At 34.3% G+C, this 16,589-nt stretch overlaps 2 protein-coding genes across 8 annotated transcripts; both read right to left on the minus strand.

The window, feature by feature from the left end:
• Positions 1-854: 854 nt before the first annotated feature.
• Positions 855-11,827, minus strand: LOC141723498 (uncharacterized). Of its 7 annotated transcripts, XM_074525316.1 has the most exons (19): positions 11,716-11,827; positions 11,584-11,630; positions 11,206-11,268; positions 11,011-11,122; positions 9,871-10,555; positions 9,444-9,759; positions 9,232-9,313; positions 8,638-8,720; positions 8,418-8,445; positions 6,762-6,852; positions 5,801-5,944; positions 5,614-5,656; positions 5,094-5,150; positions 4,631-4,736; positions 3,486-4,181; positions 3,268-3,409; positions 2,316-2,724; positions 1,381-1,549; positions 855-1,201 (listed from the first exon to the last, which is right to left on the minus strand). In XM_074525316.1, the coding sequence occupies exons 8-12, from the start codon at positions 8,646-8,648 to the stop codon at positions 5,643-5,645; spliced, it is 288 nt and encodes a 95-aa protein (XP_074381417.1). In that variant the 5' UTR covers positions 8,649-8,720; positions 9,232-9,313; positions 9,444-9,759; positions 9,871-10,555; positions 11,011-11,122; positions 11,206-11,268; positions 11,584-11,630; positions 11,716-11,827; the 3' UTR covers positions 855-1,201; positions 1,381-1,549; positions 2,316-2,724; positions 3,268-3,409; positions 3,486-4,181; positions 4,631-4,736; positions 5,094-5,150; positions 5,614-5,642. The 7 variants fall into 7 exon arrangements, 3 of the variants coding, with proteins under 3 accessions (XP_074381417.1, XP_074381416.1, XP_074381418.1); XM_074525315.1 differs by having other exon boundaries at positions 8,418-8,720; positions 11,716-11,826; XM_074525317.1 differs by having other exon boundaries at positions 7,040-8,720; positions 11,716-11,826.
• A 1,999-nt stretch (positions 11,828-13,826) lies between these two features.
• On the minus strand, positions 13,827-16,508 carry LOC141661357 (putative pentatricopeptide repeat-containing protein At1g26500). The gene is made up of 2 exons (XM_074468347.1): positions 16,391-16,508; positions 13,827-15,669 (listed from the first exon to the last, which is right to left on the minus strand). The coding sequence occupies exon 2, from the start codon at positions 15,619-15,621 to the stop codon at positions 14,122-14,124; it is 1,500 nt and encodes a 499-aa protein (XP_074324448.1). The 5' UTR covers positions 15,622-15,669; positions 16,391-16,508; the 3' UTR covers positions 13,827-14,121.
• Between the last annotated feature and the right edge of the window lie 81 nt (positions 16,509-16,589).

The raw sequence follows: 16,589 nt of genomic DNA on the forward strand, positions 1-16,589 counted from the left end.
TCTACTCCATACCTTACTGCACTTACTTCAGCCAAATTATGCGGCCAGTTAGCACGGTTTGATAACTCAAGTGGTTAAAAGTTTATCCCCTAACGTCCCCGGTCCTCGCTCACCCCGAGAATTTATGAGAACAGATACTCATTTGTAAGGCTATAAACCATATTTGTCAAAAAAAAAGAGTAACTAATTCCAAAATACACACGTTTTTATGCTTCATATTTTCATTCATACGGTGGTTATTGTGCCTGGTGTGATGCAATGCACACTAGTTCGAGAAAATTGCACATACATATCCCAAAAGGTATTTGAATTTACCATAGAATCACACTAGACAAATGAAATGAATACGTTTTTGTAATATGTATAAACAACGTAGAAAGTAAAAACTGTAAAGTTATTAGTAGAAGTACAAATCAAAACTAAAGCTAAAATTATGTCAACCACTTTAATTCCACCCATGGGGATGGTTCCCCATTGGGATTTGGCGCAGAATACTACATTATGCAAATCACCTGCAAGAAGTATAAGCATACAAAGATACAAAGTCATGATCCCCAACACACAAAATATAAAGCGTAAGGGTAAACAAGTATGCGAATGACTACAGGGTTAGAAGTCATCTGTCTTCTGTATGTAAGTAGTGAATTGATTATATATAGCAGAACGTAGGGACTACACTGTAAAATAGAAAAGTTTGCCACTAAGACAATCAATGCACATAATGATCATATAGAACTTGATATATATATATAACGAGAAGTATTGCCCGCTTCGCAAGGTTATTATCGATGAAAATAATTTTTTTAAATAAATTTGTCGTGTAAAATGCGGTAATAAAGTAACCGAACATAAAATAATAAAAAAATGCTCTAGTAAGTGTATTAAATTTGCTATAGTAAACATTTTGAAACAACATTATATGTATTATATTTCTAACGTATTTGATTATTTTTCTATAATCCGTAATATGGTTCCAAGTTTGGCTGGAAGTATACAGTGTTTCCAAATGGTTGTTTTCTGTTGTTTTAATCATAAGCAGTCATCAAATCCTTCGTTGCTTTCTCCTAATCCCACATTAGGATGATGCCCTTCTTGAGATGGTATAATTGCACCCACTGGTATCACGTAGCCACTTGTGTTTCCGTACATGACAGCATTAGAACTCCATCGAAGAAGTAAAAGCACGTTAACAATTCTGCAACTGTAGTATTAGCAGAAGCAGATGAATATGAATCAAAATACAGAACAAAAGATTCTTACTGCATAAAACAGGACTATGCCAAATAACAATGTTTCGAGATACATAAAAGTCAAGGCAATCAATGAGAATGCAAACAAAAAGCAATCATCATGAAGACAATTTGATATAAACCAACCAACCTGTTCATCAGAAAATCTTTCGGAGTGTGATGACAACAATCCAGAGCTTTCGGTTTCACCTAGACTTTTATCGGAAGACTTCCTCCTCCACAACCAGCTCCGACGATCCATCAATAAATAATCAGCAACCACCTATCTAGCCAAAAGTATCACTTGACAGACACCTCATCTACAACATTAAAAATTCACCTTTCCTCGGTACATAGCCAAAGAACATATAATTTGACACCAAAACAGTTCTTAATCACACAAACTTGAACAACCCCATGACTCAAAACAATCAAAAAACTAATAAAGACAAAATTTCCATCAAGAAACAAAAGAAAGTGAACTAAAAACATCATCCATTCATAAACACATAAAATTTTAACAACCCCATGATTCAAAACTATCAAAAGACTAATAAAAACACAAAATTTCCATCAAGAAACAATTGATCAAATTTTAAAATATGATCAGAAATGGAAACTTGCACTATATGCATAAAACCAACTGATCAAGTAAGTTCCTGATGAAGTACACCCAATTGAGGTACTTGATCAACACAAATTACCTTAAACGATGGAGAATTACGATAGAGAAACTAAAAATATAAATAGATTTTTCTGCAGAAACAGCAATAGATAATGAATGTATAAATAATCTTGAACACAGTAATATTATATGAAGATCCCTAAAGAAACCGCAGCTTAATTTATCAATGTCAACTTTATTTACAATTGTTTACGAAAACAAAACCCATGTCCAAATTAACCTACATTCCTGATCTTCACACTGAATTCCATACAGGGATAAGCAAATAAAAAGTTGAGTCAGTAGTAAATTAGAAACTTTAGCAAATTCAAGACAGCAGAGACTCTATCAAATCAATTTTGATGCCTTTATAATGATATACACTTACATAATCTGCAAAAATGGGTATTTTTTGTACTTACAGATAATTAAACTGGTTAAAACTGAGACAGCTTCTCTGCAAAAATCATAGTGGATTGGACAGATGAAAACCAAGCAGATCATGCAAGTCACATTGCATGATCTGCTTGGTTTTCAACACAGAGCTTGATGGTTGGATCTGGATCACCTGGATTAACCACCTTAATTCCTTGCAACACGAGTCAAAGTAAATACTGCATCTAAGCATTTGAAAATGAGTTTTTAAATTGCATCTAACCATTTATCATCATACTACTTGACTATTATTTTATTAATCTGAAGCAACATTGAATGTTGGTCCATGAAGTTGACCTGTAAATATTCCGGTACTTGGTCGGTCTCAACAGCGTTATCACCCTGGCCAGAATAATCATCACAATTACAGTAGACAGTTAAATCTGATTCCGATGCCTGTATCATTCATTCGCATAAACAGATAATGTAAATCGTAATACAACAATACATCAGGATATATTTCTGGCATAATATAGAAAACTCACATCTCTGTGAATGGGTGACAATCTTGCAATTCTACAACTATTTTTCGTACTTAAAGAGCATGGATCATCAAACTAAAAGTGCAACACCTCCATAGCGGAGCTCATCTTATCCTTCCACAACAATAGTCCAGTCACAGAAAATAACTTCTTAAATTTCAAGATAGGTCTGGGAAATGAATGTAGGTTCTTATTCATGCGTAATAGAGAATAGATGTGCAACAACACCACACAAATATCATGTAAAATTTCACTTAGATACAGAACATCGAAAAATGAAACTTCGCTCGAAAGATTGTAAGGAATGCGGTTCTTTGTCTTTATCTCAAATTTTGTGAACTCTTTTTAATGTACATCAAAAGGGAATTAACCTAAAATATTAAGCCTAAAATCCCAAGAATAGATACTTAATATCCTGTGACATGGAGACATTAAGCAGCAAGATCAAAAGAGTTACCTCATATCTCGAATCAGAATTGGTGCAAGTTTATCCGGAGGATTTTCAAGAACAGATGACTTCATGATTGAGAGGAAAGCCCATATGTAATGGCATATGAGCAAGAATAACAGAACATCCGTATGCTTCCTTAATCACATGCCTGAAAGAAAGTTTCTATGCACTCAGCTACATTTTTAAATTTTGGGATATTAATGCTGAAATGAGGATCTCTGTACCTTTTGCAGACTTGATATAATTTTGTTCAATTCCTCAATCGGATCAGAGAAGTCTTAAGATATTAACTATCTAATGTCGAGGATTTTATATTTCAAGTGCAGAGCCAAGACAGAAATTTCTATATTCTTCTCCAGGTAATATAGCAAGTAGATTCTACTGTTACATATATAAGAAAATGACCTTAATATCATCATTTCAGGAGCAGGGAGTCCAAATTATCACGACACAGTATATTACATGCACCACACAATTAAAAGGTAAAACATCTATAGTGTGCGTCACTTTTAAAATGAAACTAAACATGTTTTAATGTATGACACATAAATACGACCTAGTAGAAAATTAAAAACATGTATTGCAAAATTACGGCATAGGAATAGAAGTTCTGCCACAAACTTAGCAACCTAGATATGCACTTTCTAGAGAATAACATGTTCTCCCATATAAAAGAAAACAAATAAGAAAACCTAAGCTTGCAGTGTGTACAATTTGGCAACTTGCTTCTTCTGCAGTTCACTGAAATCACTCTAGGGGTTAGGCAGATTATAATTGAGGAACCATTAAACTGTAGTCAACACAACCAACCTAGTTATTCTAGAATTGCAACCAACTCTGGTTTACCTTGTTTCAACTATTAACACTTTTGGTTCTTTAATGCACCAGTTTAAATCCTTCTGAAAAAAGAGAATTTATCCCTACAAGAAAAAGAGTAGTTTAATAGTTTGTAACTATACCAATCACTTTAGGTAACACCATATTACATAGCTTAAGACCTTATTAATTGGATGGGTATGCAAACATAAAAAATACAACTTCACTGATTCAGGGAATAATTAATTTCAGCAGCAATTCAGCTATGAGGTCTGCAAGCTAACTGCAACAATCTGCTGCACTTTGTCTAAGCTAAATGTACTTATACAAAGCAAACCAGCTACATTAACATGACATCAGTATTTGGCTGGTCAGGTCCTGATGCTAGTTCATCAGTATTTGGTCAGTCAGGTCCTGATGCTAGTGTAGCATCAGTATTTGGTCGGTCAGTTCCTGATGCTAGTGCATCAGTATTTGGTCGGTTAGGTCCTGATGCTACTGTATCAGTATTTCCAATACATTAATGTGAAGAGAAAACTTTATATATTTTTACCATTTGATTCAGAGTCCGAGCCTTCAGAGTTTCCACCATCCCGAGCACTCAAATCTCTGACTTTTCTAGTTTGATGGGCATCTACGACTTTATGTATCACGCGAATCTGCGTGATATAGCCATTATCAACTTTAAACGTCAATCCAAAGTTTCAGTATCGAATAAAATTAATTTAAACTTATCACAAATCTATTTATAAACATCATTCAAATAAATAAAAAACATTACTTTCAATCAGAGTTTTAACAATCGCCATTACAAATTTTTATAATCAAATAAAGAACAATAAATTATATATCAAGTGATTAAAGTGCAAGACCTTATGTAAAAGTAATTAAATGTTCTTGCATATACAACTCTACTAAGGATTAAAGCAAAAGATATATAGCTGATGTAACATAATAGCGTGTAAAGCACATTGCAGGATCAAAATGAAACGTAAACACATATCTTGAAGCCTAACCTTTTGCTAATCAGATTGCTTGTTCTTAAATCAACGAAGACTTTAATTCTCCACCCCGTGCAAGTTAAAAATAAACATTTTTAGTAATCAACGTCATATATTACCTGACAAATATATCAATACATTGCATTTTGTAGTTGACATCATACATTAATACATTAATAAGCATCAACATCGACTCTGAGTTTAACACACATTTGTAATATATCTAGGCACATTTAACTCGAACACAAATACATGAAATACATTATCTTAGATCAGTTGCAAACACGAAATAAGAAAAAGTTTGCTGCTTGGTAAAATGTAAAAAAAGGTGTTTATTAAAAACCTATTATTATACTTCTTAGAGAACTTTTGCCATACATTTAGAACACAACAAATTCAATAATCAGAATATCATTCAAATAATTGTTAAAACCACAATGTAAATGAATATACTGAAAAACAATCATTTGATATACAAACACGTAATAGCAGTTCAGAGTATTAAAAAAAAATCAAGAACATTCGAGATACTTATCTTATAGAATCCGAGATGGCTGCAAATCTTTAAATATAATCATCTGAAATAACATTACAATCAAAATTAACTTATGATTTCAGTATAACTAATTTAATAAATGAAGTGTAAAGAGATAATAGAGAGAGAAATGGTATCAAAAATTCAAACCACATAAAAATATGAAAGAGAGAGAAGAGAGGCATACGTAAATTTTGAATTAAAAAGAAAGTGGTTGTATTGGCATCCGTTGTACTTTTTTTCGATTCAAATTTCAAATTGACAACTCGATACTTGTGCAGAGGAATTGCGAACGGGCTCATCGACAATGCGTGTGAGAAGCTGTAGAAATCTGGGAGCACTAATATTAGTTTTGAATATATGTTTACGGTATAACATGTACTAATACAGTATAACACGTAAAATAGAAGGGCATCTAACCTTTTCCTACCAAATCGTGATCAACATACAACAACAATAGTATATCACATATATCACAAAAGTATCATTGAAGTTATCAAATCTATAGTCCATATTGTGCATAACATGTAGATGCATAAGATATGAAATGTGTAGTCCATATTTTATGAAACAGAAAGTGGGATAAGAATCAGAAAAACTAACCAAATGTAATAGACTGAATCCTGCACAATTTTCGATATGAAATCAAACAATCAATCATTAAAAGTTGCGACAAAATCTGAATACTATACAAAATTCGTTTAGGCATAATATCAAACACTTGTGATTGGTATACTAACCTAAAGATTACAATAAAAAATTAACAAAAAAATTGAAGAACGAATGGATAGAATTACCTATTAACGTCAAAATATCCTCTAAACTTTAATCAGCATCATTCGGAAATAATGAACGATCATTATTAGCAAATGATACATATATTATTTACATGTCAAGAAATTTCCCTAATCCAGAACTTAAATATTAAGCAATCAGAAACATTATATCAAAAATTTGGTATAATTATATATCATATCCTTTGGAACAATGAAAAATCATGAGTTTATAGACTATGATTTCACTGTAAACAAAAAGAATGATCTACAAAAGAGAGAGCAAATAAAACAGAGATCGTAACAAAGAGGAACCATGTTCACAGTTGATATAATTTACTTAATATGCTGGAAAATTTTAAATCTGCGCAAAACCTTCTTCATCACAGCGTACAGAATTCTGAGCTTGTATGGGCGTCTTCAATGATTGGTTCTTCTGGAGTTGGTCCAATCCGACAAAGTGAACCTGCATATTTCAGCGTATTAAGTAAAAACAAACAAAAAAAGCTTCCTATAATCTTAATATTTCAAGTAGCAGCCTATGTCTCAATTCTTAATTGTTAGTGCAGTTGAACTAAAAATTCAAGTTTGAAGTACTTAATCAGGCGAACATATATAAGTAGAATATCCAATTACAGATCATAATAACTTACAATCCTCATACTGTGCTGCAATAACCAAAAAATGAACCAAAAAAACCAGCAGATATGTATAAAGAGCCTGATCCTTTATACGATAAGTAATCGCACAAAGTCCACAATCCTGTCAGCGGGAAACTCAAGAACGAAAACCTTATACACTCAAAACCTTATACAATTAAAAACCACAGTATCAAATTGAGAACCACGAGAATTAACATCACAATTAAATGACTAATGAAGATTGTTTTGGCAGCATATCATGTCAGCAGTAATTAATTTACTACTGCTTGCAATTTGATGAGAGATGAGAATGAAGAGCAAAATAAAAAGCCTTCAGGCTTTAAAAGTTAAACAGCCATGGGTATGTTTGTTGTCACACCTTAATCAAGAGACACAATGATTTTTATGCAAGTATGAATCCAGGTAAACTCTTGTATGTATCAATAACTTCCAGCACATACCTTGTTGCTGAGACGAATTATTTACAGATTTACTCTTTTCACCATGCCCATTTGACAACCATTGCTTCCGCAGCTTATCTAATTTATTTTCCCGGTCCCTGGTTAGATGAATGATTGTTTTCATTTTTTCATGTACACCTGACTTAGATTCGTTAGGAAGCTTGGTTAGGAATTAAATTGGACTGGGTAGTTGTAGATGTATAAATAATTAGGTTCTCTCCAGGTATCATTTGGCAGATGCTGAATAAACTCATGTTGAGTTTGTGATGAACACTGAACAGAAATAATGTTGAAGCTATACCATAAACTCTAGTTTCCATTGTGTATATTAGACTCTAGTCGATTTTACTCCTTGATGCTACAGGCTTTTTTCTTATCATAGCAGTTGGCAACTGACGTATACATAGTATCCTACACATGCTACTTTTTACCCCAAAATTGAGCTTTTGAGGGAGCGAAGTGTTAAGATATAATATAAAAATTTTATTCAGTTTTCGACCCAGAATTGAGCTTTTGAGCAAGTGGAGCCTTAAGATATATAAAATTCTGTTAACAATAATAGAAGATGTTAATTCATATTTTGCTTTTTTTGTTGTTGTTAACTCATTTCTTGTACTAACTGTGGATAAAACATCCTGTTAGTACAAAGTTTGGAATATTTTCAGTTATAAACAGAATCTGTAGCTTATATTCTATATATCTGACAGCTTAATAATGCAAAAACTGCGAAATATTTGATAGAATAATAATAAAATCAAGTAGCAGCTGAAAATGAAGAAGCATACTGGGCAAAGCTGATAGTATTCTAGAGTATGAAAACATAATCATCGTATCACAGCTGAAAATGAAGGAGCATACTGGGCAAAGCTGATAGTATTCTAGAGTATGAAAACATAATCATCGTATCCGCTCAATGTAGAAGTTTGCACCTGCATTGATTCGTCCCTTTGCATGCCACTGCACCTCAGTTGGACCAGCATAGTGCATGGGAGAAGGAAATATTGAAACCACAGTAGTTTGAGATTACAAAATCAAATTGTAAAGAATAAAATATAAAAAGTTGTAAAATAAAAAGAATGAAATAGAAATTAGCAATAAAATTAAATGGTTGACTCAAACGAAATACAAAGAGTGCATATTTTCTTGTACCTTCTCAGCATTGCTAAATCACATTGTAGGTTTTATGAGTATGATGGCACTATTGTAAATTACATGGCTATGACACTAAGTTCCTGCAAAATTCAGAAAAATCAAAAAAATTACATCAACTCTCAACATTGTATCTTTTCAAAAATAGAGTGAATCAATTTTACAAAACAAAGTATACAATAGAATGCTATAAAATCTATAAGCTTAACATCAAAATACTAAAGAAAATTATATCAACTTTCAACCAATTTTTTTAAATACAGTGAATCAATTCTAAGAAATAAATTATAGAATTAGAATGCTATAAAACCTATAAGATTAGCATTAAAAAACTGAGCAAATCATACACTTATGAAACTAAAGGCATGCTAAACTATATGACACATTATAATTCTTTGACACATTGTATCGAACACTTGGTGGAGAGAGTACTTCATCAGTTCTAAACTATGTCCTAACTATCACAAGATACAGTTGAAAGCTCTCCCAGACTTTTAGATATACATAAAACTTCAACTCAACAACTAATGTACAAAATTCTCAGATCCGCATATATGTAGTCATCCCAAAACTTTGAAACAAAATTAATCATACCTTTGTTATACCTCTTTTCGACTGCAAAAAGAGATTCCCGAATCTTGCATAAATCTTGCACCTTGAGCATGGGGATTAGATCCTGAAAACAAAGCAATTGTATTATAGTAAGTCTAAAAATTTGTGATATTATACACGGACTCACGGAGAGATAAATGGAAAGGAGGCAGCGAAGAAAGAACAATCTAAATAAAGAGAGGAGAGGTGCCCACCAAAAGAAGAACAGCCTTAACATCCCTCCCTTACACGTGCACAGATGGACAGCTGCAAGAAATCTGAGGCACAAGAAGAACAGCCGAGTTGTTTCGGCCACAGATAAGTCAACAAAACGGTCCATCACCGGAACTGTAGCTGGAAACTCACCGGTTCTGTAGCGCAAGGCAACCGTCTCTGTAGCTCAAGACCGGGAAGAATTTGGCAAACAGTAGCAGAACAAAATTGCAGCTGGACAATAGGGGTAGGAGCAAACAGTTGGCGGAAGAAGGAGAAGGAGGCGCGAGCGGTTATAAAGCAGGAGGGCAGCACCGTCTTTTCACGATAGAACAGAAGGACAAAACGGTAATTTCACTCTAAAACAGCCTTCAGGCTTTATAGATTAGATAGATATAACTGAAAGGGAATGCATTGCTTAAAGCTTACCAAATTTTCCACATTATGTTCTCATATCTTCCAGTATGTCCTCGTCTCCTTGAAGGCCTCATCATCGAGCTCATCCTCAGTAACCGCTTGAGTTAAGCTGAAGCATAGAACCTTGCTAGCAGCAGACCGAAGGAGGTTGTAACATAAGCCTCTAAAACCTCAAACCAACACAAAAAAAAAGTTTTTTTTATATAAATAAAAAAACAGAAATTAGGGAACCCGTCGAAGAATTGTTACGGCAAACGAATTTTTGTGCATGCAATGATACACTTTCTTGCTCAGGTTTAGCTCGTATGGTACCCTGACTAGCACACCTAACTGTAGGAGTTTTATCACCCATTTTGATCCCAGTCAGAGCGGCACAAGCATCTGTAACAGAAAGATCCTAGTAGACACAGAATGCATAACACTTACAATTTCCACTTTCCAGTTTCTCTGTCCTTCACCAAACCAAAACCAGGAAGAGGTCCAAAGATTCTAAAAGCTCCCTAATCTGTGCCTCCATGAAATAATACGGAAGCCCACTAACAAAACTACGATCAAGACCCTCAAGCCCGCCTGTTGAACCAGGTGTTAATCCTACAGCACCAAGATTTAGATTAGGATTAGGATGGCTTGGACCAAGAGTAGCAGCCAGCGAAGGGTTGTAATCACTAGGTCCCCTGACCTTCACAGGTGCTCTTCCCTGGTTATGGAATTACAGTCAGCTTAGGATAGTTCATTTTATACAAGACAATCAAAATATCTACCACTTTTCTCTAACAACTCGTCTAAATATACCCAGCATCTGAGCATCACAGATCAGATATACTTTTCTTACTACAATGCCACAACATTATTTTTACTAAAAATGTGGCATCTGATGTGCACGCTTCCCATAGGCTGCGAATTTTTTTGAGTAATGGTGGAAAAGGGTTCAATGGTTGTCAACCACCCAGGTGCCTCATCATGTAGTTGAAAAATGTAGTGTCCTGTGCAGTAAAGGTACCATTTCTACTCAAAGATAACGGATATAAAAATTGCCACAATAAGAGAAGAAAAGCCACTAGTTGTAATAACAAGTCAATACATACCATCAACCAAATTTTAGAAAAATGTATGCTACACCTAAAAAATAAGAGAAATTAACTATTGAAATACCTCAAAGATAATGTCATCTAATGCCATTGCATTACTCGCCTCCTTGACAGATCTCACTTCCACAAAAGCAAATTGTTTTCATGGTTCATGTAAACATTAAAAACAGCATCTCCTGACCATTCCGACAGAAGCAGAGAATAAAACTTTAGCAAACTAAAGGTTACATTAAGAAAAAATGATAACAAATACCCTTACTAATTTGGACCGGCTGTGTTTCCTCCAATTGCAGTTACATGACTGAATAAGGTAGCCACCCGACTGAAAAAGGAAAAAGCATTAAGCAAATTTACATTTTACACTTTCAATACTATGTTGCCATACTAACACTGCTCCTTCAAGATACTAATAGCTATAGTGCTTAAAACCGTGAACAGTAAATTAGCAGCGGTACCAGTAAAATAACACATCACTACTAAATGACTAATGTAAACATAGCCAGGATCAAGCCAACAAATCTAAGAGATAACTCAAGATGGTACTAACTGAAGAATAGTGCAATTATTTTTAGCAAAAAAGAAGAATAGTGCAATTATTAATTTATAACATAGATCAGTAAATTTTTTCCTTGCTAACCTGCTGAGTCACTGCCTGAACTGGCATAGCAGAGGAAGTGCTCCGAACTGCACAAAAAAATTGAAATTACAATCCAAAGCATTCAATAAGATACTATGAGCCATTACTTTATAGTTTATACTGATAATTTACTTGTCCTGGTGTTATAGGAAACATGTTTGGTAACATTCCAGGAATGGCCGGGGTGGTCCCCATAATCTGGCCTGTAAAAGGGTAAAGAGTGTTAAAGCATAATCTTTAATATTCTCCAATTCATTATGTTGAACACAACTGATACAAATAACCAACCTTTCATTTCAGTATTAATCAAATTTTAATATCTTAATGCCAAAGCCTTTCTATGAAGAAAATACATCATATTCAAGTACTAGCGGAAATATTCGTTAAACTATCAAACCAAGCAATTCTCGGTTGTACGATCCATCAAACCAGATCAGTAATTCTCCCTTGTGCATATAAGCTATAGAGGTCAACTCACCCCCATTGCACAGAGAGACCAGTAGCCAAATGCCTTCTTTAAAAAACAAGACAAAGAACAAATAAAACAAACACCAAAACACAAGACAAACAAAAATTCTCTTAGTTTCATAATTATTTCACTAAAAAAAGATATATCTGAATGGATGGATGACCTTATTACTGCACATGCAAATGAAAGAACTGTGTATGCTTACCAAATAACACCATGAATAGGGAGATGGCTTGGGCCCCAGTGAATAGCTTAGGGAAGCAGACGTGCAAAATATTGAGTATGAGGAATCCCAGTTGGGAGCTTTGATAGTTGTCTGTGCATTCTCTCTTTTTTAAAAATTCTAGTATATAGTATAATGCTATAATGCTGGCAAACATGAGAGTGAATATGTCATGCAATAAATGCTGGCAAAGATGAGAGTGAATATGTCATGCGCTAATACTGGCAAATACGAGACAGTGAATATATCATTGCCTATTATGCCATCAACTATCGTTTGTCGAAAATACCTTTCCATTTCTTTTCCTTGCTATTACAAAGAATAAATTTTAAAAAGAGTCAATAAAAAGAAAACATTCATTTTGGAGTGGAAGATAAAATTGTTGCTATAAAATACTGGTTGATGTGATGTTTCTACGAAAATAGGATATTAAAGTGATAAACTTGTAGTCTCTTATACAGTTTCAGGATGACTGAAAATTTAACAAGAGGACCTATGCTAAATGGTACTCAGTGCATAAAAGACATGTTTTGCATCAATAGTGATATATCATAAATACAATTTTCAATCCTCCCATACCCACTGCCACCATTGATATACCTAAACGAGCTAGAACACACATTATGCCTAAAAAGTAAACACTTTTGCGGGTTGCAGTGGCCAGCTAGTATGGACTATGAAACTGCAGTTACTAATAAATAGTTTGTCAAAGCACGCACAGCTCCGTGAATATTTTAAAATCTAAATCACAAACCAATTACAAGCAGACCTCTCAAGAAATCTTTTGAACATCGAGTAATTAAATCATTAGGCATCAACATAATAGTATAACCAATTTCTGATGTGTTCCAACAGAAAATCACCATATAGAAAAATAAGTTGTATTTAGTAGCAAGTGCTTTGGAAAAAAGGGTTCAAATCAACTGCAAAGTTATTTATCCATCTACAGCATGTTTGTCTAACATAAGCAACTGTTATATAGACAATGGTTTATTAGTTATACCAAATTTAAGCAAATTACGGTAGCAAACAACAAACTTCACATTTAACAACAAATTTCACATTTAACAAAAGGGAAGAAGATTCGGCAGCATAACTTTGTTATGTAAAAGAAAGACCTGCTTTGTCAACCTTACTCCGGTATTTGAATCAGGGACATAGTTCTTTGAATCAAGATCACTTAACAAATCAATCTTAACTTGTAGGATGCTGGTTTCAGTTTTACCTACAATAAAATACAGAAGCAAAGCTCTAACATTAAGACATGATATATGTGTGTGTTTGTTTCTGTATATAATAAATGCTATAGAAGATCCATACAGACTTCTTGTCATCGTTCAACCAGCTCGTAAGGACACCAAAAGGCCTTAAATGGATATTGCATAAAGTAAAGCCGAATAAAATTTATATAACAGAGTTCTCTCAGAATAATTTAATTCGGACTGTAGTATTTCATATGGACTACCATACCGTTTTAATATATATTAAAAAACGAATTTTTAAAGTTAAACTAGTTACATGAATAAACTAATACTAGTGTTGAATCGAATTTTAGAATTTCGAAAATATATAACATTAAAAGTGTAGTCTGTTAAGTAAAAGAAAGAATTGTAATCCATTATTGGAGGATGGAGGTAGTGGCATATAGCAGCGTGAGGCACAGGCGATACAGATAATGCATCTTACTCCAACAACTGTGTAGTAATTCCACCATATAAACAATAAAACAGGGTGTGAGGCCCCTGGTAAATTGCTCTAACACAAAATCAGACGTATTTACAAGTTAAAGATACTTTTAAGTACTGATGTTCGACTGTGTACTTCAGTAGCACCAAATGAACTCTTCTCATGTCTCGATACCTCTGTTTCTCCTCCTATCTCTGGTAGCCATTTTCTCACCATATCTTGCAAAAATGTCAGCCAAGTCAAACGATCCAACCTCTCTAAGTTTCTTCGCCACTTCCTCAAACATAACCACGCCTTCTTCATTTGAATAGCAATGCAAAAACTTATTGTAATCAAACCTGGGTACCTCTTGTCCTCTATTCAGCATTCTCTCCACATATTTAGTTGCTTCCAAAGACTTTCCGGCTTTCACCATGCCACCAACAAAAATGGTATCAAAGTTAACTGAAGGGTCCGCACCCTTTCGACCTCTCTTTCCTAAATGCCCTTGTAATAACATAATATATGTATGCATTATAGGCTCGCAACCTCTCTTTATCATTTCTCTGAAAACATTGGTAGCATCTTTCCCCCTTTTTAACTTCATAAACCCCTTGATTAACCCATGATAAATACTTATATTCGGTTTTTCAATGCCATCCACAAGCAAATACGCTTCCCTAACTCGCGCCTTGCAAACAAGTCCATATATCAGCGATCCCAACGTCTCACTATCCGGCTCAATCCCTCTTTGCTGCATTTCTTGAAACATCACATGAGCTCCCCCAAGCTTCCCATTCTTACACAACCACTTAATCACAATCCTATAACTAGAACCACCCAAAACATCAATACTCTTTGCCCTCATCGACTGAAAAAGCTTCATCGCTTCATCAAACTGATTAGTCTTAAAAAGGGTATCCATCATTTTATCCAAGGCATCAACATTCACCACGCCCTCTTCATCAACCATCATATTCCAAACAATTGAAGCCTCAACCAAATCACCCTTATCACAAAACCCAAATATCAAACACTTATAAGTGACCCCATCGGGTTTTATCCAATCTCTCATTTTCGCAACAATGTACTTAGCTTCCTCAACCAACTTAGCCCCACAAAGACTCTCCACCACTCTATTCAATGTCACCAAACTATAATCATAACCATAACCATTCATCAAGTGAAAAAACTCAACACACCTCTTCATTTCTCGCGATGAAGCCAAAGCTTTCAACGCAATACGATACGTCTGATCATTAACCAAACGACGACGCCCCATTTCTTGAATCAAGTCCCACAATATATCAACATTTTTAGCCTTCCCAAAAATATCCAACATTTTATTAAATGTGACTGTAGTGTGTTGAAAATCAGGGTTTGAGAGGGTAAAATGGAAGAATTTATAAACAGGCTTCCAAGAAAAAGGAAAATTGTTACATACTTGGAGGAAAAACTCGTGGGTGAGTTGGAAATCAGAGCGAGTTAGAGAGGAGTGGAGTTTGGAGACTGGGGAGTTTTGTTGTTGGTAGAGAATTGTGCAGATTCGGAGTAGATGGTCTGAGTTAACTTGGGCGAGTGAGGGTGTGGTGAGTTGGGAACCGGTGTTTACCTCAGTTGTGATAGTACGGAGGGAGTACACGAGGTTCAAGAGAGGTTTAGGTGCTCTTATTGATCTCATCACTGCATACGAGTAATAGCTAGTACCAAGAAGAGCAATCTTGACAGCCTAATCGGGGGAAAAAAACTGAGTGAGGCAAGCATAAAAATGTGAGCTGGAAGTAAAACTAAGCACTAAAAAACGAAGTTTGGTTCAGTTGATTTTAAAAAAAAAATCAAACAAAATTGAAATCAAACAATGAATATACAATATTACATTTATATCTAATATGTCTTATGATCAAGGTGCAATACTTCTAAATGTGACGGCTAAATTTAAATCTATGGCATAAACTAAACCGATTCTGTTATCTTCAACCAAACCGAGGAGTAACAGAACCAGCAGAATTTCAGAGAAACATATGGTATAAACCTTTACAATAATAATCGAAGCACCGAAAGCACTAATCCCTGCATATATCATTAAATAAAATATAAATATCTTGGCCTAATGTTCTCGAGTCCGTTCCATAATCGATAGCAATGCAATGAAAGTAGTAAAGTACGTAGTCCTTAAACAGTTTGTTTTTAAGTGTTGAGTAATCTCTCAGGGAACTTTCATCAAATACTTAACGTCTGTGATTAAAAATACCACGAATTAAGTCTGTTTTGTTCGTTATAACAATATAAAGATGACGGCATCATCAATTTCAGAAACTCTTGTCGCAAACTAACAGTAGAACCTTAACAAGTAACCTTAATGATCATTTCATAGATTAATCAACGCAAATGAGTCTATAGTTTCAAATAAAACATGAAAGTATAGATAGAAGGATGTCAGAGGTTCTTACTTGAGACCAGCGTTGGTGAGTGGTAATTGCCTGCTTACACTCTTCTTACTGGCAGTTTTTGTTTTTTACAGAGCTCAAGATATTCATCAAAATATTTCTATGACTCAATCAGTAAAAGATTATTATTTTAGGGGAAAAAGAATGTCGCAGCACAAAAAAAAAATTTAGTGCACTTTGAATTCACAATATTTACATATTA

Source organism: Apium graveolens, chromosome 5 (assembly GCF_009905375.1).
Source record: "Apium graveolens cultivar Ventura chromosome 5, ASM990537v1, whole genome shotgun sequence".
NCBI lineage: Eukaryota > Viridiplantae > Streptophyta > Magnoliopsida > Apiales > Apiaceae > Apium > Apium graveolens.

What these genes read in the sequence shown, in the direction of transcription:
- LOC141723498 (XM_074525315.1), bottom strand. Translation starts at nt 8,468, where the DNA reads ATGCTGGTCCAACTGAGGTGCAGTGGCATGCAAAGGGACGAATCAATG. An exon ending in AAAGGGACGAATCAATGCAG is followed by an intron (nt 6,853 to 8,417) that starts GTGCAAACTTCT and finishes TGAAATATGCAG; the next exon opens with GTTCACTTTGTCGGATTGGA. An exon ending in TGTACGCTGTGATGAAGAAG is followed by an intron (nt 5,945 to 6,761) that starts GTTTTGCGCAGA and finishes TAGTGCTCCCAG; the next exon opens with ATTTCTACAGCTTCTCACAC.
- LOC141661357 (XM_074468347.1), bottom strand. Translation starts at nt 15,621, where the DNA reads ATGAGATCAATAAGAGCACCTAAACCTCTCTTGAACCTCGTGTACTCC.